Genomic DNA, 24,600 nt, shown 5'->3' on the forward strand with positions numbered 1-24,600 from the left:
ATATATATATATATTTGCTGATCACTAGGATGTATGGGATGAGAGGAGGCAAGGGAGGGAGGAGAAGATTGAGCACAGGGTAAGGAATAGACACAGGATAGCTTGGGGGCAGGGGAGGCAATATACAAGAAAAGGGAGAACAGTTAGGCAGGATCCATGGGCTAAGTGGGACAGAAGTAAATGATAATGTATGCACAATCTTGGAACAACAGGGCTCCGAGATACAGGGATTGAGGCATGGTTTGAAGGGGTAAAAAAGGGGACTAGTGTCAAGATGCTTGGCTGTCTTTTGAATCTTGGTTTCCCTTGCCTACCAATGTAAAATAGACACTTGATGGGGGAGAAAGGAATAGCCAGAATCATCACTACGGAAAGTTTGTAAATCCGTCTTCAGCCTATGACTGACTGGAATACCTTAAAGGGGCTAGAAGTTGCCCAGTGAAAGAAGCTTCCTGTGGAGCCTTTACACTGCGCAAGACCATAGGTGGAATCCAGAACCCCGTCCAGAACCAACTGAGGTAGGAAATTTCCACTGGAAAGGATGAGTACACCAGCCTGGAACAGCCAGAAGAACAGAAGATACTTCGTGAAAGAAAGACCGGCAGGAAAAATCCAAAACAATAATGGCAGTCTGATTGAATACTACAAGAACAAGTAAGCTGTTTGCCCGAGAGCCATCAAGGCAAGTGGTCAGCACCCCTCAGAGCAAATCTCCTTCCAAGACTGAGACTGAAGGGGAATACAAGAGTAGGCATACGGTCTGGTTAGTGACCACGTTGATCACCATAAGGGGAAAAACAGTAACGAAGTTGCAAGCTAAGCCCGACCACATTCAATAGACCCCTGTGAACCTGGGTAGCCTGAGAACTGAATAGCCAGCAGTATGGCAAGACCCGGGGACTCCTGGGCCCAGAGGCAGTGACATGGCCACAGAGGACTAGAGTGGAGAGTGAAGCGCCCAGCTGATATGAAGTGAGGGAGATGCACAAGAACACCCATACTTGCAGATAGTACCCACTTGACCTGGCTTCGATGGCTGGATGATCAGAACTCAGCTAGAAGAAGAAAGATGGAGGTGGGAAGAGTAACCTGCTGCAATTTGATGAACTTTACCTATGCTTATGGATGTAGTAGCTCAAAAAAGGGAACAAATCTTTACAGTGAGGATCACTCCCACCCCCTCGGGTACACAGGGTTGACAGGGGTGGGCAACATAGACATTGGCAACCCAAAATGGGGGGGGGGGGCTATAAAGACAAGAAGTGACTGGCTTACAAGCTTTCAAGAGGGAGCCTAGTTCCAGGTGGGGCGGGGGAAGGTAGAATCACCACTGAATGATTTCCAATCTGTTGGGACCAGGCTGGCAAAAGGAAATGGGGATAAAACTCTTGTGGTACAATAGTGACTAACTGCCATCAGGACTGACTGTGAGGGTAGGAAATATAGAGGTAGATGGATTTGACAAAGGAAGGGGAGTGACTGATTTTGCAGCCCAGGAGAAGAGGTTACTGGGACCCTCAAGTGAGAAGAACGGAGAGTAGGACCCTACCCAGAGAGGCAGTGACGCCAGGTATGGATACAGAGACGATAAGTGGACAGATGAAGCGGCTGGGGACACTGGACTCAGGGAGGGAGAAGGGCTATGTGCTGGCAGCGGGGGAGCGGGCCCGTGTGGTATAGACTTTAGTTGTTTGATGATGCAAGGAGGGGTTTGTAATCATTGCAATAAAATGAAATATGACAGGATGAGTGTAGAGCTGATGTTCTCTCATGTAAACCTCACAATAAAAACATATATATATAAATAAAAAGTGCATGGAAAATTTTCCTTATCTTCCTAATTCAATTTTCCACAGATTTGTTTAAACCCTCTCCGATGCTGGTGGGACACAATCCACACACCAAAAAATTCACATTGGAAGTATACAATTCAATGGGTTTTAGTATACTCACAGAGCTGTGCCACCATCACCACTCTCCAAATAGAAAACACTAGCATCACCTCAAAAAATTCCAGTCACTTCTCCCAGCCCATTGTAACTACTAATGTACTTTCTGTTTCTATGGATTTGCCTCTCCTGACATTCCATATAAGTGGAATCATACAATAAATGGCCTTTTGTGTCTAGCTTCTTCCACTTAATGTTTTCAAAAGATCATCCACACTGTAGCATATAATAGTACATCTACTTCTCATTTAACCACTATTTCATTAACAAAATTTTGCATTCATGACAAAAATAAAACATTTACTATTTGACTATTTTGTTCACTACCCATGTGCATCTGGCAGTAAGGACCACCAAGGTATGAGGTGAGAGTTACATTGGCTGTGAAGCAACTTGTCACTTGGCTGGGCCACGACTCTCAGTGATCTGGCAGTTGTATAATGATGTTATCTGGCAGTTTTATAATAACGTTTATAATAATCATTTTGTGATCTGATGGCACAATGACCTGGTTTTTGAAACCTACTCACACTGATAAACGAGAAGTGGGACTACTTCATTTTCTTCAAATAACAAACAACCCACTGTATGAACATACCACATTGTGTTTTTCCTTTTGCCAGTATAGAGACCCTTTTTTTTTAATCATTACATGGACTTATTTCATTTCATAAATGCAAGTGGAAACTAATAAAGGTATGTTTAAAAGTCAGAGGAACTGGTTAGAAGGGGCTCTCACTATCAAATTTGAGCATAAAAAAAGTGTTGGTAACTTATTAAATTTTTTTTTAAATCCATGCATGCATACCTAATTTGAAATATAATAAACATTCTAAAGAGAGAAAAGTGAAGAGAGAATAATGTATTATTATGATACAATGGTACAAAGAAACATTCCCTAGTTTAAACAAGATTTTTTTGTGTTTTAATCACAGCTAGCAACAAATCCTTGCTTCAATAATATACTTGGAACACTGACTCAGCCACTGGAAGCTAAAGTTAAGAATGAGGCATTAAGCTGATCTGAAGAGAGGGTAGGCAGGCGAGAACTCCCAGACTCGCAGAGAGTACCCACTGGACCTAGCGTGGATGGCTTGCTGAAGATAAAGAAGTATGATACAGGGAGCAAACATAAATTGCTGCAATCTGATCAACTGGACCCTTGATTATGGATGAGGCTGCTCAAAATTCCAACTGAACAGGGAAAGATTCTCCATATTAAGGATAGAGCATGTCTCCTCAAGTACACTGGGTTGATAGGGATGGGTAACAGACAACTTAGACTTTAGCTACCAAAACTGGGGGGGCTATATATAAAGGCATCAAGTGGCTGGCTTACAGGTTTTCATGAGAGTGCTTAGTGTCAGAAAAGGGGACCAAGAGAGAAACCTACTGAATAGTTTTCCTCTTGTCCAGATATGTCTGGTGATGATGGGGACAGGATTTTATGATTCAATTGCCAATAATTGTTTTCAGGTCTAATGGCAATTGCCACAACTGTAAATGTAGAAGAGATGCAACTAAAAGTGGGGGGAGCAGTTAATCTATCATTTTAGGAACAGAGGACCCTTAGATCATCAAGAGGCTGTACAGGGTTTCCGAGGCTGTAAATCTTTACGGGAGCAGAACGCCTCATCTGTCTCCTGTGGAGCCGCTGGTAGTTTTGAACTGTTGGCCTTAAGGTCCGCAGCCCGATTCATAACCACTACGCTACCAGAGCTCCTTAGACACCAGGAAATCAAGACTCCATCTCTCATACTTTGGACATATTATCAAGAGGATCTAGTTCCTGGAGAAGGACTAGTCCTTCTTGGTAAAGTGGAGGGTCCGTGGAAAAGAGGAATATCCTCAACAAGATGTAATGACCACGTGGCAGCAGCAATGGATTCAAACATAACAATTGTGAGGATGGTGCAGGACTGGGCAGTGTTTCATTCTGTTGTGCATGGAGTTGCTAAGAGTTGGAACAAACTCAACAGTACCTAGCAACAAATAACAATGATACAGATAGTCTTAGTTTTTCACGTTTCTGTAAAAAAAATTACTATTGCAAGCTTATGAAAATACCTCAAGGATGGGGTGTTGGAAAAAAAAAAAATGTATTATTTGAATAAAAATATAGTATAGTAAGTCAAAGAGTCCTGGTGTGGCGCTGTGGGTTAATGCACCAGACTACAAAGCTGTTTGAACTAGAAGGTCAGTGGTTCAAGTTCACCAGTCGCTCCTTGGAAACCCTACACAGGGTCGCTATGGGTTGGAACCGACTCGACAGCACTTAACAACAACATAGTAAGTCAAAAAAGACAGTCATGAAAGACCACAAGCTATATGATACCATTTAGATTCAATATCCAGCCAGAATAAGCAAATCTATAGACAGAAAATAGATTTGTAGTTGACAAGGCCTGAGAGTTTGAGAAGAAATAGTGAATGATTACACTGGGTTTGAGATTTCTTTGGGATGATGAAAGTGTTTTAAGCTTGACTGCAAAGTGATGGTTGCATAACTCTGTTGGTATACTAAAAACCAATGAATGGGTGAATTCTATGATATATTATGGTTTATATCTCAATAATATTGTTATAAAGAAATGGATTTCCAAGAAAAAGAACCACATTCTTGGACATCCAAGTTCTGGTCAATGTCAAATTGCTTTAAAAATTTCTGAAAATTTTCTGTCAACTTTTATACTTATCTCACAGTGGCCAGGATCAGCTGTCCATGGAGCAGCATAGCAGTCCATGGTACACTGAGCAGCCCCGATCTTCGCCATACTCTTACCTGAACTGTGTCTTCAAATGGGATATTTAAGACCAAACGAGACTCAAAACAATCAGTATAGTTAAGAGTTGCTGTGGAAGTTTTAGAGTCAGACAAACCTGTGCTTGAATCCCAACTCTGCCACTTACTTTCTAGTTTTATGCCTTTGTTCTCTTGGATCTCAATATACTCCTACATGCTATGGAGACAACTACTGTGTACATCCAGTTTGAGCAAGATTAAATTAAATTTATTTTGGGGACAATTAAATGAGATAAAGTAGACAAGAATAGTCAGCTAGTTCCTGGCACACAGTATGGGTCCCACAAATGTTGAACAGCATCATCAGAATCACCACCACCACCTCCTCCTGCTGCTCTCTTCCCTCTTGGATCTTTCATTCTTCATGTCTCCCCAAAACGTTTCGGTCTAAGGATTTTGGCAATGTGCTATTACCCCAACACATAACAACGTTTCTGCCTACCTGGGAGTTCTTTCCCCTTTCTCTAGTAACAAAAATCTCCAATTTCTTATGGGAAACTACCCCTCTCCCCGACTGTCAGTCCAAATGGTTTGGGGTTTGAGGATGTCTGACTCTCACCGCTTCAGAAGCTGGTAGGGTTACATGGTTTAGACAGTCTCATCTCCCTGGCCTCACAGGGAAAGTTGATGTGAGAACCATGTCAACACAGAACCAAGAACTGAAGAGAAATAACATCCACTTTGACATCAACTAAGACTTGGATCCAACTATGCCAAGTGACCATATAAGCCTTACTACTACTTCTGAAGTTTTTTCAGTTACTATCAGCCAAGAAACTAATTTTACTGATAATACAGGTTTAACTTAATTTTCTGTCACTTGCACACTAAAGTGTTGCTTGAAAGTCAGCCCCTTACCGGAAGCCAAACATGATTTCATCATGGCGAAGGTGAGCATCGTCATCAATAGACAGGATGGCCTCTGTCTCAATTTCATTCCAGGGCAAGAATCGATTGTTCAAACTGTTCTTCTCTGTACGGACAACCTGGAATGAAGACAAAGAGAAAAAAAAACAACACACACACTAAAAAATCAATGCTGCAAATAGAACGCAGAACCAAACCGCATTCCAGTCAATGAAGACAGTAGCTAAATTCACTGAAAGATTTTGCCTGATTACCTACCACTTGTAAAACCTAATGTATGCCTTCCAGGAATAAATACTTGCCTATCACTCAGCACATGTACAAGGATATCATATTTTAGGCTTTACCCATTTGTTAACTAATTTTCTTCCGAAACAAGCTAGAGCTGAGGATTATCTTACATACTGTGATGAAAAAAATTTCCCTGGACTGTTTTAAACTTTCCCAAGAGAACACAAGGTGGCAGAGCAGATGGTACTATAATTTCTGACTCTAGAAGATCTCCCAGCTAACAGTGCCTGCTCATAAACTTTAAAACCAAACTCAGAAATCCCATAGGCCCCATTTTTTAAATATACCAAAGTAAAAAGCATGGTCCATCCAGTTGAAGTTTATTACTTCACATTTATAATTCCTACCTACATCTGGTAACTAAACATACCTTCTCTTTCTTTTCTTTCCAAGGTGTACCTTATCAATAAGAAGAAAAATTTGTGTCCACAGCAAATGTCAATTCAAAGAACCTCTCTATCCAAAGTAATCCATATATGCAAAACAAAATCTAACTAAAAAAATTTTTCATTTAAACCATTACTATTTGTGTACTTATAATATGGGTGATAGCTTTGTCCATCTTGGTCCCTAATATCCAACCCAGAATGAGCAAAGTCAGTACTTTTTATACTTTGTTTTATTTTTGTGATATCTCATTTAGTTAACACAGCTAATGAGAAACCATCATTCTAATCTCAAAAGCCTAAGGCAGAGAACCTCCTTAGGAATCATCTTTCCAGAAAGCCAAGAAGGATCATTTTAGTTTCACTTACACTACTCTAACCTCTTGCTATAAGGATTAATGTAATTAATTGTAAAAATTGCCTAAAGGCTATGAACAGTTTCAAAAGTACTCCTTGACCTAGCTAGTACTATCTATTCAGCTTAAAATACCATTTCCTCCAGTCTCCAACCAACACTAATCTTTTCCTTCAAGACCCAGCCCAGATGCTTCTTGTTGTATTCCACCTTTTACAAATGAATCACTTTGGCTATATTCTTAAAATATAGTCCTCATGGAGTGGCTGATCTTGCAGTTCAGGAGCAGAGGTCCCTGGAACCATCAAGGGAGAAGAGCGGAGTGTGACCCTATCCAGAGAAGCAGCGACACCAGAGATGGAGGCAGAGACAGTGACATGGAGAGATGGAGCAGCTGGGGACTCTGGACTCTGTGAGGGAAAGGATCTGTGTGTTGATGGCCAGGGGGCAGGCTTGTGGGGTGTACCCTTTGGTTGTTCATTGATGCATGCAGGGAATTGTAATCATTGCAATGAAATGATATACGATAGGATGAATGTAAAGCTAGTGTTCTCCCATGTAAACTATCACATAATTCACAATAAAAACTTCAAAAAAAAAAAAATGTTCTAAAGTTAATATATAGTCCTCATACTTCAATGTTGTTGTTGTTGCTAACTTCTGTTAAGTCAATTCCAACCTAAAGCGATCCTATATAGGGTTTCCGAGGAGGAGCTGTTGATAGTAATGAGATTCCTACTCCTGCTGCTGATGTGGCTCATTTTAAACTCATGCTAAGGTTTCATGTTTTTACAATTACCATTAACCTTAACATCCACAGTAGAGTCAAGTCATCTTACTAATATCTTCTTGCCATCTTTTCTTACCCAGAACCAGCAGGGCAAAAACATTACTTGGTGAGAGTTACGGATTATGGCTAGAATAGAAAAGAAATTAGATAATTCACATACTACAGACACTCCCCCTCTCCCCCCAACACCCCCGCTGGCTCTTCTAGACATTGTCTCTTTCATACATGATGGATTAACTTTCCCCATAATTTTAACTGCGCACACACATGAAAGCTTTTAAGCCAGCCATTTCATGCCTTTATCATGCCCCATTTTTGACAGCCAATTTCTAAACTGCCCATCTCTATCTACCCAGTCATCTGAGGAAACAAATACATGGCTGGATGTAAGGAATCTTCTGTTCTTGTTGCAACTTTGTTGTTGTTAGGTGCCATCAAGTCAGTACTGACTCATAGCAACCCTACGCACAACAGAACGAAACACTGCCCAGTCCTGTGCCAACCTAATTGTTGAAACTTTAGGCATCCACATTCATGAGCAAAATCTAATCCATAGAAGCCATCAAAGTTGCAATTTATAATAGCTCAAACATTTATTTCTTCATTCTGTTGGATTCTAGTTAATTCAACCCTAACCGTCCTAGCTAAGTCAAATGTACCAGCTGCAAGCTTGCAAATCCACATACTTCTGCCACTTCAGACCAGCTGGCCCCTTCATTCACTCACTCTGTCAGCCCTAGCCTGGTCTAGGTTGATTCCCATAGGTTACCAGAGTACACACAACTGGCTTCAGATCAGCCAGCCTTTCCTCTTCTTTCTGAGAATTTGGATTACATGAAGAACATGTATCAAGTCTTTATTGCTGCTTTCTTCCCCACGTCCACTAATCAAGCGGACCCAGGTGGTCTCCAGAAAACATTCCAGACTGGTCGTTTGCTAGTTCCCTTTAACTTTCAGGCCTAGAATGGAGTTTTCTCTGATGGGCACAGACTTTCCTTTTTGCATTTGCAAAAAAATTTAAAGATACATAGATACCATTCCACTTATTGGCATGGTTACATTCCAAAGACGAGGTTGTTAAGTGAAGATTGGAATTACACAAAAGGAGAATTTTGGATTTTGTTTTTTTTCCCTTTTCAACAGTCCACTTATCTGATTTTTTTCCCTTTTTTAGAAAACTGATCCTAGAAATAATAGCCACTAAGTTTTCTGATGTGCTCATCATTGTGATTAGTCCACAATGGATTATTCCTCTGTGGAGGAAGTCTGAAGGAGACACAGCAGGATAAAGTTGGACTATGTGACTGGAGGGCCCACTACTTAACCACCTCACCTTCCTCCAGTGTGGGTCAGAGCTTTCTCCTCAGAGCCACCTCTAGGGCTCCACTCTCACCCCTGCAAGCCCAGCCCAGCATTCATGATCCTGAAGCTCACTCTGCCCTCCAGCCCTGGTGAGTCACCAAAGCTCAAGATTTTCTGTGAGGGTGCTGGGAGCCTATCCTGTCCATGTACTGCCCTCACTGAGGTTAAGGCTTCAGGCCCAGTTTGGCTCATTTTGGGATGTCACACACATTTCTTCCAAACACCCTCTCCAAAGCTTCTTCCTATCCTCCCTTTCTAACCCATAGGAATGTTGAGCTGCAGGGCCTCAGGTCACATAGGCGCTGAGAACCCAGAATGAGAGTCCACTGGCCAGTGCTGCCTGCACATTCGCCTGGAAGTCACTGAACAGTGAGGCACAGTGCCCTCACCAACAGGAGGAAGAAGAGAGTATAGGGCAGTGGGGCACAGCTTCCCAACGGCTACTCAGAGACCATCCTTGATGGAGACACAGCAGTTATTGCCATCAAACCAACTGCCTCGTTAATATGCCACAGAGGCAAATAAGCGTTTTACTACTATCATAAATGTGAAGTATTGCATAACAAGAGTTGGTGAGTAGATGTCCAGTGAATTGGTCAAGAGTCCCAAGACCTAGTTCTAGTAAGGTAGTCGTAGTCTAACAACATGAAGCAATTGTTTCTGATTCCTTGATTTGAAACAGTAAAAAAGAGTACATGTTCATCCAAAGAGGTAGGCATTACATAAATAATATTTTGCTGCTATTGTTTTTGTTAGGTGCTGACTCACAGCTACCTATGCACAACAGAATGAAACACTGCCCCAGTCCTGTGCCATCCTCAACACTGTTATGTTTGAGGCCACTGTTGCTGCTATTGTGTTAGTCCATCTTCCTGAGGGTCTTCCTCTTTTTTACTAACCCTTCACTTTTTCAAGCATGCTGTCCTTCTCTAAGAACTGGGCCCTCCTGACAATAAGTCCAAAGTATGAGAGATGAAGTCTCCATCCTCGCCTCCAAGGTGCATTCTCGCTGTACTTTTTCCAACAAACTGTTCTTCTGGCAGTCCATGGTACTTTCAATATTCTTCTTCAACACCATAATTCAAATTAATCAATTCTTCTATGGTCTTACTTATTCACTGCCCCACTTTCTTTCACATGCATAAGAAGCAAATGAAACACCATGACTTGGTGCAGGTGAACCTTAGTCCTTAAACTGACATCTTTGCTCTTGAACACTTTATAGTTTCTTGCAGATTTGCCTAATGTAATACATCTTTTGATTTCTTGACTGCTGTTTCCATACACATTGATTGTGTATCCAAGCAAAATTAAGTCACTGCAACTTAAATCACTTCTCCATTTATCATGGTAATTATTGATCCAGTTATGAAGTCTTTCATTTTCTTTACAATGAGGTGTAATCCATATTGAATCATCATCAAGTATTTCAAGTCCTTTACGCTACCAGCAAGCAATGCTGTGCCATCTGCAAACTATAGGTTGTTAACGAATCTTACTTCTTCTATACTGATGCTATGCTCTTCTTCATATAATCCAGCTACTTGGATTATTTGCATACTTAGCATACAGACTGAATAAAAAGTATGGTGAAAGAATACAACCTTTGCACATATCTTTCCTGATTTTCAACCATCCAGAATCCCCCTGTTCTGTCTCTTGGTCTAGGTACAGTTCCCTAATGAGCACAATTAAATGTTCTGAAATACCCATTCTTTGCAATGTATCCGTAATTTGTTATGATCCACACAATCAAACGAATGCCTTTGCATAGTCAATAAAGCACAAGAAAACATCTTTCTGGTATTCTCTGTTTTCAGACAAGATCCATCTGATATCAGCAATTGTTGCAGACCATGTAGGCCTGGTCAGAGGTTCGAGGTCCTATAGGCCCAAGTGTAACAGATCTAGTCACTTGGCAGTCAATAGCAAATTGTTTTTCATCTTAGTATTTGGTTATGTTATAATTAAATACAGGCATGAGCCCTTAATGTCCACAGATAAATGTGATATTTTCCTAAAGCCGAGACTAAAGGTTTCAAAGGTCAAGCCTTTCTCCAAAAGATTAACTAAAAATAGCTTAGCTACTTCTCGGTTCTTTGTTCTATAGACAAAGAACCCATCCTCCCTAATCCCTTTTCCAGGTGCATTCACCTGGGCATCTCCAGTCCTCCTGAAAACCTGGCTCAGGAAGCTAAAACAGCAGGACTCTGTCCAAGCTTTTGTCCTTACCTCTCACCTTCCCCCAACTGAGCTCAGGGGCTATAGATATGTTAATTAAGCCTAAGAAACCAAGTTGCTGGCCTGGGATTCGAACCAGCGAAGTACGATGTAAAGTTACCTGAATGTCTGGAAAAGTACTGATGTTAGCTGTACCTTGCCTAAGTCCCTCCCAGCTTGGTGTGAAGCTCCTCCACTAAATAAAACAGAGGTCCAGGCCTCCCCAGGTGTGCATTATGGGTTGGAGGGCATGCAGGAAAGATTGCAGGACAGTGAGTTGCTGCCTGCAGAGGCCACGATGCCTATAGTCCCAAGTCTGCCCACCAGTGATGTATCCACCCTGGCTTTGGGGTGCCTCATTGTCCCCCTCTTTCTGTCTGTCTGTGTATTCTTTCGCTATCTCTATTGCCGCTGGATCTCCCCTCTTCGTGAACCAAACACTCGTGAACAACACAAATATGTCGAGGTCAGTCACCGACAAGCAATGATATTCCTAGTTTCTCATCCTTATCTGAATCCAACTTGAATTTCTGCCAGCTCACTGTCAATGTACTACTACAACCAATTTTGAATTATCTTCAGCAAAAATGTACTTGCATATACTATCAGACAGGAGCTAAATGAACATTATGTAACACATACATGTACTAGCCTGCAGTAAAGGAGCCCTGGTAGTACAGTGGCTAAGCACTTGGCTGCTAAGCAAAAGGTTGGTGGTTCAAACCTACCAGCCACTCCCTGTAAGAAAAGGTGTGGAAGTTTGCTTGCTTCTGTAAAAATTACAGATTTGGAAACTTTATGGGGCAGTTCTACTTTCAACTTATAGGGCTGTTATAAATGAGAATGAAACTGACTGGATCGCAACAGGCTAGCCTCCAGAACTGTGAGAAAATAATTTTTGTTCTTTTAAGCCACCCAATTTACAGTGCTTTGTTACGGCAGCCTTAAGAAACTAATACAAAGATGTTTCAGCAATTCCTTTAAACTTCTATAACTTTTGCTATTATTTTCCAATAGCTTTCCTTTAGATAATTCTCCTTCATAACCATTTAGCTCACCTTAAGCAGAAAAAGAGAGCGCAGCTATAACGAGTGAGTTAAAGTAAAAGTTAAAGTCAAAGACAAATGAAAATTCCCAGATACCACAAAAGTGAATGAAACCTACCAGACGCAGTATAAATCTGGACCTGCAGACACAGGACATGGTTTTTCTTATTAGCTTTTTTACCTAGAAAGGACAATTTTAAAAATCTAACTCATTCAAGTAATATTTCAGTATCTAGGTATAGTAAGCACAGATTTTTAAATAAGACATTTAAACTTTCTAAGGAATAAGCCATAAAGAATTATCTCTACTCTTGCTTGAGGTGTAGCCAGAAGCAGTAATGCCTTTAGCATCCTGACTGGCAGAGTTCCAAGTTTGAATATTAAAGATGCCAGGAGTTTACTTACTAAGTCAGCCTCTCTTCCAAGCTTCTATTTTCCCTCATAGACTACTAGGGAAATGATATTGAAATTACATATCATGGCATGATATGTAAGTTCCAGAAACATAGAACTCTTCTTGATCAATTCTAATAGTAAGGGCTGAAAGGGAGAGTAAAGGGCAGTGAAGAACAATCTCCTATCTCTACATTTTTCATTTGTAAAATATGTTGCATTCTGACCTTAACACTTACAGAGACCTTGGAATCTGTGAGTAATGTATGCCATACTTACTCTCTGAAATCACCATCTCCACTACTGCTACTCTACTTCAAATCACAACTGCCTCTTACCTACACAACTGTAATAACCTTTTAATGGTTTCCACTCTTTGCCTATGCTGTTGTTAAGTGGCTTCAAGTCATTCTGACTCATAGTGACCCTGTATAGCGTTTCTGTGGAGCAGCTGGTTAATTTGAACCACCAATCTTGCAATTCAAACAAACCTTGCAATCCAGTGCATTATCCCACAGCCCCACACATTTCACAATACTTTCCTTGTCAATTTTAACAGCTTCCTAACACACTTAGAAAAAAATTGGAAGTCCTTATCCTGGCCCTACATTTCCTAATCTCTGCATTTCCTAGCCCCTGCCTTTTTCGCTATCCTCTTTTCAAAATACTCCCATCACTATATCCCAGGTACACTAGCTATTCTGGCCATTGCTAGAACATAGCTTTTATACTCACCATTCTCTTCATATTCCTCTAGAATTTACAAGACCCTTTCTCTTACTTCATTTAACTTTTGCACAAATCTCACCTCTTCAAAGAGGTCTTCCTAGTACCTTGACCAAAGAACAGATTGAGGTTTCTCACTGCTACAGAAAGGTGCAACAAGGCACCTAATATATTTTTAGAATATAAAGCAGTAAGTGAGGAAAATGTGTTAACTGATCAGAATAAAGTAGAACTCTAGTCAAAATTATTGGTGGGTATATGTATTTTTAAAAAGGGGGTGGGAGGGTAGATGCTGTAGAATAAGCACTGTCACTCTGCAGGAGAAAACTGAAGCTTTCTGTTCCCATAAAAATTTGCAGCTTCAGAAACCCTATATAGGGTTGCTGCCTTTGAACAAGAGAACAAAATAATGCCCAGTCCTCTGCCATCCTCACAATTATTTCATCTGAGCTCACTGCTGTTGCCACTATGTCAACCCATCTCCTTGAGGGTTTTCTTTTTTTCACTAATCCTCCACTTTACCAAGCATGATGTCCTTCACCAGGGACTGGCCCCTCCTGATAATATATTCAAAATATAGGAAACAAAATCTATCTCACAATCTTGGCTTTTAAGGAGCATTCTGACTGTATCTTTCCCAACACAAAGTTATTTGTTCTTCTGATAGTCCATGGCACTTTTCACATTCTCCAAAACTATAATACAAATGCATCAATTCTTCCACAGTCTTCCTTATTCACTGTCACAACTTTCACACACATATGAGGCAACTAAAAACAAGATGGCTTGAGTCAGATGCGTCTTAATCCTTAAACTGATTATCTTTGCAACTGAATACTCCAAAGAGGTCTTTTGCAGATTTGCCTACTGCAATCCATCACTTGATTTCTAAACTGCTGCGTCTACGAGTGTTGACAACTTCAATCTTTTCTCCACTTACCATACTATTGAATGTTGGTCCAGTTGTGAGGATCGTTGTTCTCTTTATGAAGTGCAATCCATACTGAAGGCTTTGGTCTTCATCAGTATTTCAAATCCTCTTCACTTCCAGCATGCAAGGTTGTATCATCTTCATATTACAGGTTGTTAATGTCATTTCTCCATATAACTGAGCTTCTCAGATTTGCTCAGGATACAGATTGAATAAGTACGGTGAAAGAACACAGCCTTGTTCTGTTTCAAATGACTGTCTTAGTGTTCTGGAATACCCATTCTTCACAATGTTATCCATAGTTTGTCATGGTTCACACAGTCAAAAGCCTTTGCATAGTCAATAAAACACAATTAAACATCTTTCTGATATTCTCTGCTTTCAGCCAGTATCCATCCACCTAATAGCAGCAATGATGCTGTTCAAAGATTTCCATGTTTTGTTGGGTCTTTCAAATTCTCTCAGCATAAATGAGTAAGCACTTGCAGTGCTCAAAGTTTGTCGAAATATTTCAATCTGTATTCCATCAATTCCTGGAGTCTTATTTTTCGCCACTGCCTTTAGCACTGCTTGGACTTCTTCATTCAGTACCGTTGGTTCTTGATTACATGCTACCTCTTGAAATCACTGAAGACTGACCATATTTCTATTTTGGTACAGTGCCTCTGTAATTATTCCATCTTCTTTTTATGATTTCTGCATCACTCAATATTTTGCCCATGTTGTTAAGTGCCATCGAGTCAGTTCCAACTCACAGCAGTCTGTATAGGGTTTCTATGGAGTGTGTACTGCTGACCTTGCAGTTCAAATTGACCTTGCAGTCTAGTGCTTATCCTATAGCCCCAGACAAGGACTCCAATTTGCCCATAGAATCCTTCAATATTGGAAGCTGAGATTTGAATTTTCTTTTTCATCAGCTCTTTCAGCTTGAGAAATGCTAATCATGTTCTTCCCTTTTCATTTCTTAATATCCAGGTATTTAAACTTTCATTCTAGTAAGTGACTGTCTTCTTGAGCTGTCCTTTGAAATTTTCTGTTCAGTTCTTTTACTTGTTCATTCCGTACAGGGTTTCCAAGGAGCAGCTGGTGAGCTTGAACCACCAACCTTACAGTTCTAACACCTTTGCAGTCTGGCACATTAATCCACAGCGCCACACCAGGACTCCAGAGGTGTGTGTACATGTATGTATGTATGTATGTATATATGTCTGTGTGTGTGTGTATCACAGTCCCTGGCCCACCACTAAGCCATAGATGCTTGAGCAGTTTGCAAACAGACCAGCTAAAGTTAGAATACTTTAACACAAACTTAAATGAATTGCCGCTCAAAAAACAGAATTTTCAGTTTGAGTCCAACCAAAGAAACTGCTTGCTAAAACATCAACACTCATTAGATAAACAAAACAAAATTGAGAGTTTACAACATAACATTCACAATGCGTATTATGAGTTAATGCAAAATAGATTGCTATATAAAGAACAAAAAAACTATAGTCCAGTTCTCAAAGAAAAAGAAAATCAGTCAAGACAAACCCTTAATGTTGGAATGAGCAGACAGAGATACTAAAGTATAGGCTCAGAACAGAGACAGAAAATCTCAGAGAGAAACAGAAAACAATTTTTTTTAAAAATAGCCAATGGAAATTCTAGAACTGGAAACAATATTTAAATTTAAAATTCGCTGGATAGGCTTAACAGTAGACTGGAGATAGCATAGAAGTATGTAAACTTGACAGATCAGTTTTCCAAACTGAAGAACAAGTTTATAAAAAACTTAACAGAACCTGTGAGAACCATGGGAGTAAAATGTCTGACACACATATAATGGAATTTCCAAAGAAGAGGGAAAGAATGAGGCAGAAAAACATTTGCAGAAATAATGATGAAAAAATTTCTAAGTCTTATGAAAGACTTAACTTTACATATTCAAGCAGCTTAGTGAAGTTCATTAAGCAAAGTAACAATCAAGGAAAACTAAGTCTAGGCATGTCCTAGTCACACCACTAAAAACCAAATACAAAAAGATCTTGAAACCAGAAGAGAAAAATGACACATCATCAGACACAATGTCAGGAGGAAAAGGAGGAAAATTATGTAAAGTACCATGAGACTGGTAGTCCTCAGCCTAATGGGAATTGTCCCAAAGACTAGATTTCAAATGCTTTGGCACAATAATACTCCTATTAGAATAACATTAGATATTCTTTGTTGTTATACTCCAGGAGCTCAGTTGTTTGACTGAAATGCTTACGAAACAGGTACGATACAGACTAGTCACCCACCACTGCCACCACTTGTTCAGTCCCATGTCTTTCAGATGACAGATCTACTCCAACAGGTGGCAATCCCCTCCACTCGGAGTCCTGTCATCTTGCCCAGACACCTATCCCATTTGAGCTGGAGGATTTTTTTCCTTCTTCTAGAGTCCTCTTTCATAGAGCATTTGGGTCAAGAGTGTCCAAGGGCAGTCACAATAAAAACTGCCTTGGCTATAATCCAGATCTGAGAGAGTTTTCCATTTTTTGTGTAAATAATGAGAATTTTAAATATCTAAATCCTGTTAGGTGCCCCTGGGAGGCAAATCATTTTCCTTGCAGGACTGGGTATCTGTGAGATGCCTGGGACCAATGCTTATATAAGTTTTATAATACCTGTGAACCTAGCCCAAGGATACATCTGGATGAGAAAACCACTGAGGCACATTCTAATAATAAATGCCATTTTACTGCAGATTCTCTGCAGCCTTGATCCTTGGGTAATGTTGATGCTAAGCCCAAAGGGTCAGCAATTTCCATTGCTACCCAGAACAATGCCTTTCTTAAATAGAAACTACAGTCCAAATTAAAAAAAAAAAAAAAGTGAGATTCTCCAGTTTACATTATTTGCTATTAAAAAACAAAACAAAAAAAAAACTAGCAGTCTTGGTGTGGCACCATATAAACACTGGACTTCTACTAACCACAAGCTTAGTGGGTCAGACCCAGCAGTCAGTCACTCCTTCAAAACCCTATACGGGGTCACTAAGAATTGGAACTGACTCAATGGCACTTAACAAGGAGATAATAAAAACTTGAATTCCTAGTATGAGGAAAGCTACTTTAAAAAAACTTCCCCTTAAAGGAAAGTTTCTGGCATTTATATGGGCTGCCCAGTAATCAAAGAGTACTCTACTTAGTCCTAATAAAGTTACATTAGTCCTGGTAAGCTTTCTGATGAATTTCAGTCATTGTCAGCCTGGACAGCATTAGCCTCTCTATATCCCTATAAAATTGAAAGAAAAATAAAGAAAGGCTGCTTTATTATTCTACTATATGAGCAATTAGGTACCTTTCACAGAACAAATGCTTTTAAAAAAGGTTTAATTACATCTACAAAATTGGAATTGAGAAAAGTGAAATGTGTTTTAAAAGTCTGAAAAAGAATTCTCCCCATTTATAAAACTTTTTTCTTATACACATGATTAATTTTGGGCTCAAAAGTTAAAAAAGAAAAACACAAAAAAACCCAGACTGCAAATCTAATTAAATAAGAAAATACATGAAAAGATTAGCAGCAGTAGTAAGAAACAGATTTTAAAACAAGGATTGCTAGCTACTTTGTACAGTAGAAAGTAGGTAGTAACTGCTATACAGCAAACTGTAGAGGATATATGAAGCCTTTAAATTTCAATAAAAATAGTCCAAATATAGATGGGCACAGGACCTGGCAGTGTTCCATTCTGTCGTACAGAGGGTTGCTCTGAATAGAAAATGACTCCATGACACAACAATAAATATAGTTCAAGCTCTGGAATCAGGGGAGGAAAGGTGGTGAAGACTCACTAAATGTGTAAAACACCCAAAAACAAACCACTGCTGTTGAATTGACTCTAACTGAAGAACCATACAGGGCAGAGTAGAACTGCCTCACAGTTTCCAAGGCTGTATGTAAACCTTTACTGAAGCAGGTTGCCACATCTTTCTCTAACACAGCAGCTGGTAGGTTTAAACAGCCAACTTTTCCGTTAGCAGCTGAGTACTTAACTACCATGCAATCAGGGTTCCTTAATGTGTGTATTTTTATTTTTAGATACATACTGAATTCCATCTCCTTTGATATGAAGGAGCACATAGGTTGCAAGTAACTATTGAGTACCTGTCTCGATTCCTTAGTTATATCATCGAAGATTTCTCTAACTTGAGATCAATGTAATTAATTTATCAAAGATCCACCAAATGGATATTTAAACCAAGTCTGTATCAATCAAAAACTCACTCTTTCCATCAGACTATAGTATTTAGAAAGTATTTCACATCAATTCATTTCCCAATAAAATAAATCATAATAAAATGAGACTAGTCCACACATTCCCCTCCTTCCAGACCAATTTTCCCTAAAAACTATGAATTTTCGTAAGTATGTTTCTACATCAGACCTTTGCCCTTCTTTGCATTTTTTTTTCCTGCGGGGTACATAGATTGGCAGCTTGCTTAAGACTTGCTCTAATCCCTCCCTTTTAAGAAAGAGGTTAACTGGTCTCATTTTAGATTGCCAAGTATCACTTAGCAGGTACATAAACAAGTACTAAGAATTTTAGCTCTATCATGCATATTTGGTTATTATTTTTACTGTAACTTACAGGATCCTAACCAGGAAAAAATTAGAATGAATGTTCTAAAGACTCTAAAAGAGGCTCTGAACTTCCAACCTCCAAATAACAAACTCTTACTCTATTCTTCCAAAATAAGTCTATCCTGGTAAATGACACTAAACATCTTCCTAAATCTTTTAGATTATTAAAAGGAAGCCTCTGGAATCAGACAAACTCCCAATCTAGAACCTCATCTATATAAATGTAACTTTGGGCAAATTAATTAACCTAAGCATCAGTTTCCACATATATAAAATTAATAGAAATAATTTATAATGCTAATTATCAAGCCTAGCTCTTAAGTACTTTATAATCGTTGGCTTTATCATCACCAATATTCTACTAAAACATTTTTCAAAGTCTACAGGATAAATGAAGGGATTCTGTAAAGCTTCATGGAGCCAATATCAATCTCAGTTGAGGAAGGTCTCCTGAAATTACTGGCAAGAGAAAAAGTAGAAATTTTTACAGGGAAAAGTCTTTAAAAAAAGAAAAAGTGTACACACACACACATACCAGGGAGGCTTCAGAAATTCATGGAAAACGAAATTCAAAGGAGAAAATTTTCCACAAACTTATTTAAGCCCTTTCATTTATGTCTTTGTAAGCCAAAAATTATTGCTAAGAAATCGTGGAAATGTTTATTAAACAAAAATTATCAAAATGTGAAGCTACTGTTTCTCAACATACACTCTAAGTCTACGTATATCTGAAGGCAGTGTTTCCATCTCTCTAACCCTTCTTCCCCTGTGGAATCCTAGAGTGGCACTACAATTTAAGTACTGAACTGCTAACCACAAGGTTGGCAGTGCAATCCCACCAGCTACTCCTTGGAAGCCCTGTTGTTGTTAACTGCTGTCAAGTTAGTTCCAACTCATGGTAACCCTGTATAGGATTTCCCAGGAGCCGCTAGTGGGTTTGAACTGCCGACCCTGTGGTTCAGTCCAGTGCAGATCCTACAGCGCCATACCAGAAGTCCAGAAACCCTATACTGGGTTGCTATTGAGTGAGAACCGACTCAATGATGTTTAACAGTAACACTCTCCCGAAGAATTCTCCATTCCTTGATCTATTCCACATCAAAACAACAATTGGGTATACCTGAGGGACTCAAATTGTGTTCCTTTTAAATGTTCCTTTGAGTTTGGGGAATAAAAATGGCTGTAGGATGCATAGGGTAAGGTTTCCCAAAACATTCACAAAAGACAGCCTATGTTACCATCAAACAATGAGCAGGTACATTCTCATCATGAAAAACAAATCCTCAGCACAACTTTACTGGCCTTTTTCTCACAAAAGTAGTTTTCAATATTCTCAAAAACTTTTTCCTAATTAGTCCCTAAGTCCTTCAACAGTATCTATTAGGATTACCCCGTGGTGACCCAAAAATCAGTTGCCATAATCTGAGCTGACCTCCCTGGCTTAAATTGACCCAACAGAGATCCCATTTCTGGAAAGTCACTGTTTTGAATGGTCTTTTTTAAAAAGGCACCCCAATGAACAGAAAATATACATCTTCACCACTGGACCAACAGATAACATTAGGATAAATAGATAAAGACTGAAATTGTCAAAAACATCATTTTGCTTAGATCCACAATCAACATTCATGCATGGAAGCAGAAATCAAGAAATCAAATTACATATTGCCCTAGACAAATCCACTGCACAAGACATCTTTAAAGTGTTCAAGTGTTATCAGTTGTGTTACAAGTCAGAACCGACTCAGTAACACCTAACACAAGAAAATGTACAAGAGGACGCAAAATATTTGTGGGGAAAATGAAATTAGGTTTATACTGGAATTTTTCCACAACCTTTTTGAATCTCCTTCACACTACTAAGAACTTGTCTACAGTCATCCATTGATTGCAGAAATGTTTAAATGTTTCGTCTGGAATAAACCTATATGTGTATGATCTGAAATCTTAATAGCATTGCTTTTTGAGTTACCCACATTTGTGTGTGTGTGGATACACAACACACAAACTTTTTCAAGTCCATTATGTATCCACACACACACACACACACACACACACGAGAGGGCAGTAATATTTTGTTGTAAAATGCCAGTATTTTTAATTCCATTTTTCCTGCAAACTTTTTGAAGTCCCCTAATATATACACACACAGTAGAGGGCAGTAACATTTTGTGAGACAAACTGCACTATTTTTAATTACATTTTTCCCATAAGCTTTTTGAAGCCCTCACATACATATGTATCATTTTGTATGTGTGTTGTTATTAAGTGCCATCTACACAATTCGACTCATAGCAACTCAGTATAGGGTTTCTGAGGAGCAACTGCTAAGTTTGAACCACCGACTCTGTGGTTTATCCTACAGCACCATACCAGGACTCCTTGTGTGTGTGTGTGATATATATACATCTACACACACACACATAATTTTTTTTTTCAATCCTCCTCTCAGTTAGTATAGCTAAAGTCAAAAGGTGGAAAAGAGATTAAGAGTGAAATATTACTTCACACAATACAACAAATTGCTCATTTTTTTCTATTACCATGATAGGCACGCCAATGTCGGGCCACAGAAGGTCCTCTGACGGTAGCTTGGGAGAATTCCATACCACCACAACCTTGTTCAGGTAAGGGAGGCCATTCAACCTCTCTAAAGAGTTCATAAGCACTTCCTCTCGCTCATAAGTCAACATTACTACCGTGAACTGTTCTCGGGGAACATTGCCTCCAAGTGCGGCCTGAAACTCCTTGCCAGAGCCCCCAGCTCCACCACCAATAGGCCGAAATCCAGTGCCTGAGCCCAAAAATTTGGCCTCTGAGGGCAACACAGGGTCAAAAGGTGTGTGGGGAAAAAGATGGAAAGGCCCTGGAGCAGAGTTCCAGCTGCGGTAAAAGTCAGTGACAGTCAAAGTAAAATTGCGGAGGTATTTGGGTGAGGCATAAGGGGGCTCTGTTTCTACTGGCCCCAAGTCCAGGTCCCCATTGTCGGCCATGTTGGGGTCAGTTCCAGCTGCCTTGCCTGAACGGTGGGGGATCTCAGCTGCTGCTTCTTCCCGGATGGGAGCAGCTGGTATCTGTATGCGAGTCCTAACCATAGCCAGCACGGTATTAAAAATACTGTCAGTGGTTGAGAAGTAAGTCTCCCAGAGAAAGCGGCCTTGACGTCTCATAGCCAGCAGATCACTATCCGAGAGACTTCGTAATAGGAAGTGAACCTCAGTAACACGTGGCTTGGGCACGACCAGGGCTGCCTCATTCCACTGTAACATGTCCTGGTAAGGAAGCTGTACTTGCTCCCCCAACACAACTGGGACAGCCCCAACTTCCAGAGCTTCAAAGAGCCTTGTTGCACACCCAGATGAAATAACCAAGTGAGGATCCCCAGGAGTGATAATGAGGGCAAAGGTGGAAAGCTTCAGTAATTCTATGCGGTCCTCCCGCTCTCCACACAGTGCCCACTCAGTAGGCAGACTGGGTTTAGGTTGGTTTTTGCAGGTAAATTCTACTAGGACCTGATCTAGCTTGCTGTCCTGTACTGCCTTTAGGGTGGCAATGATACGATCATCATAGTCAGCTGGGGGGTCACCCTCCATTTCTTCTTCAAAGGAGCGGGCCTCCTGAAGGCTAGATTTCAATGATTCAATCTTCTCACCCTGAAAGGTGAAGAGATATTTCCGCTTAACTGGCACCTGCGGTGGGATTTCCATAAAGTTGGGCTCTGACATGGCGTGGACTAGTGGCGATACCACCAAGTCAAATCCAGGTCTGTACTGGGCTGCATAGAAAGTGGACTGGGCCACCATGGCACGGCCTGTACTGACATTATACAGCAAATTCTGTGTGTCTGACTTCCGTGACAGATTGATGATGACATGGTTGTGTCCATCTGTCCGCCAATGGGGCAGAGAATGCAACTGCTTCTCAAGTTCAGTAGGTCTCAGTACCGTTGGTTCCTGCATTTCTCCCACTAGTATCACATAAAGGCAGGCAATGTCAGCATTTTCTGTAACGTAAACACTGGCTCTGGCTGTAGCCTGAAACGCCTGCTTGACCAAAGGGTCCAGGTAGTTGCCAAAGGCAAATTGGTCACTGTCATAAACATAGACTGGAAAACCAGAGGTGAGAGGGCAACGAGAATAATCAAAACAATTGTGTAGCCGACAACCCCGTATGACCTTTGGAGGAGGAAGACCAGCATCATCCTTCTCTGGGAGCAACCGGATAGGCAGAGAAAGTTTGGGCTGATTTTGGGCCATCAGCTCTTTATAAGAATGCTCAGTCTGGCTAATGACATTCTTGAGCTGAAGCAAGTCCTGCTTGGCATTCTCAATACTCTTCTTACAGGCTTCAATCTTCAGATTCAGCTTGGTAATTTCACTGTTCAGCTCCTGCCGCTTGGCTTCCAACTGTAAGAGCTCCTCACTTACGGACTCACGAATTCGGCAAAGATCAAGCACATGCTTCACCTCACATAGCTCATTACCAGCCCGAGGGCCAAAAATTCGTTTGCCTGCCTCATCGGCCTCATCCAAAGTGGTGAGATAATGGTGAGCAATGAGAGGGAAGAAAACCAGAATGATGAAGAGTGTAAAACTGAGCCAGGTAAGTCGGATACGATTGGACCATCGTAGCATACAGGTTTGACCTCCATTCCCCACTCCCCCATTCCGTAACATGGTATAGCTCGTCATGAGTTCCTCTGTGGTTCTTGCCCTCTCTGATCACGTTGGGTCACTCGCCATAACCATGAGTTTCTAAGAAACAAAATCCAACTTGTTTTTACTCATATATTTCCTTAAGAGTCAGTATGCTTATTTTACAAGGCACCATATAAAATGGAAATTTCATTTTCCTCAACTGTAATTGAAATGGTCTCTGACTCTATTCCAGCAGATTTTAAGTTCTGGTTGTTGACCAAAGAACATGTCCTCAATCTTTATCAAAAAACAGAAGGTACCACATTGTCGTCGAGATGAAAAAGAGTCACTATCTGATGATGAAACCCAGGAGAAATTCCCTGGAATCAAACAGACTTTTTCAACTGCCATTGCTCTTATTCCTTGGTCTTGCAAGCCAACTAATATGCATAGTTAAATTCACAGTCATAAATTTGCTGGTTAGAGAAGAAATAAATGCCAGCCTCTTACGAAGTCATTACCACCAACCAGGCCTGCAAAAAAGAGAGAACCATGTCAGTCTTGAAGAAATTATATTAAATAAAACCCCCAGCATAGTTTCACAAAATATTTCAATTCTGTAAGATGAAACATTTGTGTGTGTCTCCCAAAACACTGTAAATCCAATGTGGATTTTGTTTGGTATGGGTGTTTTACTTGTGATTAGTATAAGAAATGGATTAAGAATAAATGGACAAAAACAGCTTCCCTTTTACATGCATGCTTCTCCTCCAAATTAGCTGAATTAAATGCAGTCCTGGGGTGGTACTGTAGAATAAGCAGTAGATTGCTAACCGTAAGGGCAGTGGTTCAAACCCACAATCTAGTTCTCAGAAGAAACCTTATTATAGGATCACTATAAGTTATAAACAACTTGACGACACTGAACAATAAAAGCCCTATATAAATGAGAATCAACTAAGATCCCCTGAGAACGAGATGTTTGTGACAGTTTGTTAATCTAGGCTCTGGACATCTTCTTGAGATGAACAGAAACATCTTCCTATCCAACCTCATTAGCTATGTTCATTCCTAACATGAAAGTCTCTTATTGAAAACAAAAACAAAAAGCAAAGGACTCCGATAAACTCAATTTATTAAATTAAGAGTTGAAGGAAATGCCTGAAGCACACATATACCTAGAAGCATATATAGCAAACCAGAAACAAAATAATTTCCCAGTTTGCTTCTGTA

The 24,600-nt window shown here is 40.1% G+C and overlaps 1 protein-coding gene across 1 annotated transcript in view; it reads right to left on the reverse strand.

Annotated features, from left to right (window-relative positions):
* Positions 1 to 23,900, reverse strand: part of EXTL3 (exostosin-like glycosyltransferase 3) — a 53,875-nt gene extending 29,975 nt beyond the window's left edge. The window contains exons 1-2 of the mRNA XM_006864342.1: positions 21,274 to 23,900; positions 5,611 to 5,738 (exon numbers count right to left, since the gene is read on the reverse strand). Coding sequence (XP_006864404.1) covers positions 5,611 to 5,738; positions 21,274 to 23,421 — 2,276 coding nt within the window. The 5' untranslated portion in view covers positions 23,422 to 23,900. The remainder of the gene's footprint in view (positions 1 to 5,610; positions 5,739 to 21,273) is intronic.
* Positions 23,901 to 24,600: the final 700 nt, after the last annotated feature.

This window comes from Chrysochloris asiatica, unplaced genomic scaffold, assembly GCF_000296735.1.
Source record: "Chrysochloris asiatica unplaced genomic scaffold, ChrAsi1.0 scaffold00064, whole genome shotgun sequence".
Taxonomy (NCBI): Eukaryota; Metazoa; Chordata; class Mammalia; order Afrosoricida; family Chrysochloridae; genus Chrysochloris; species Chrysochloris asiatica.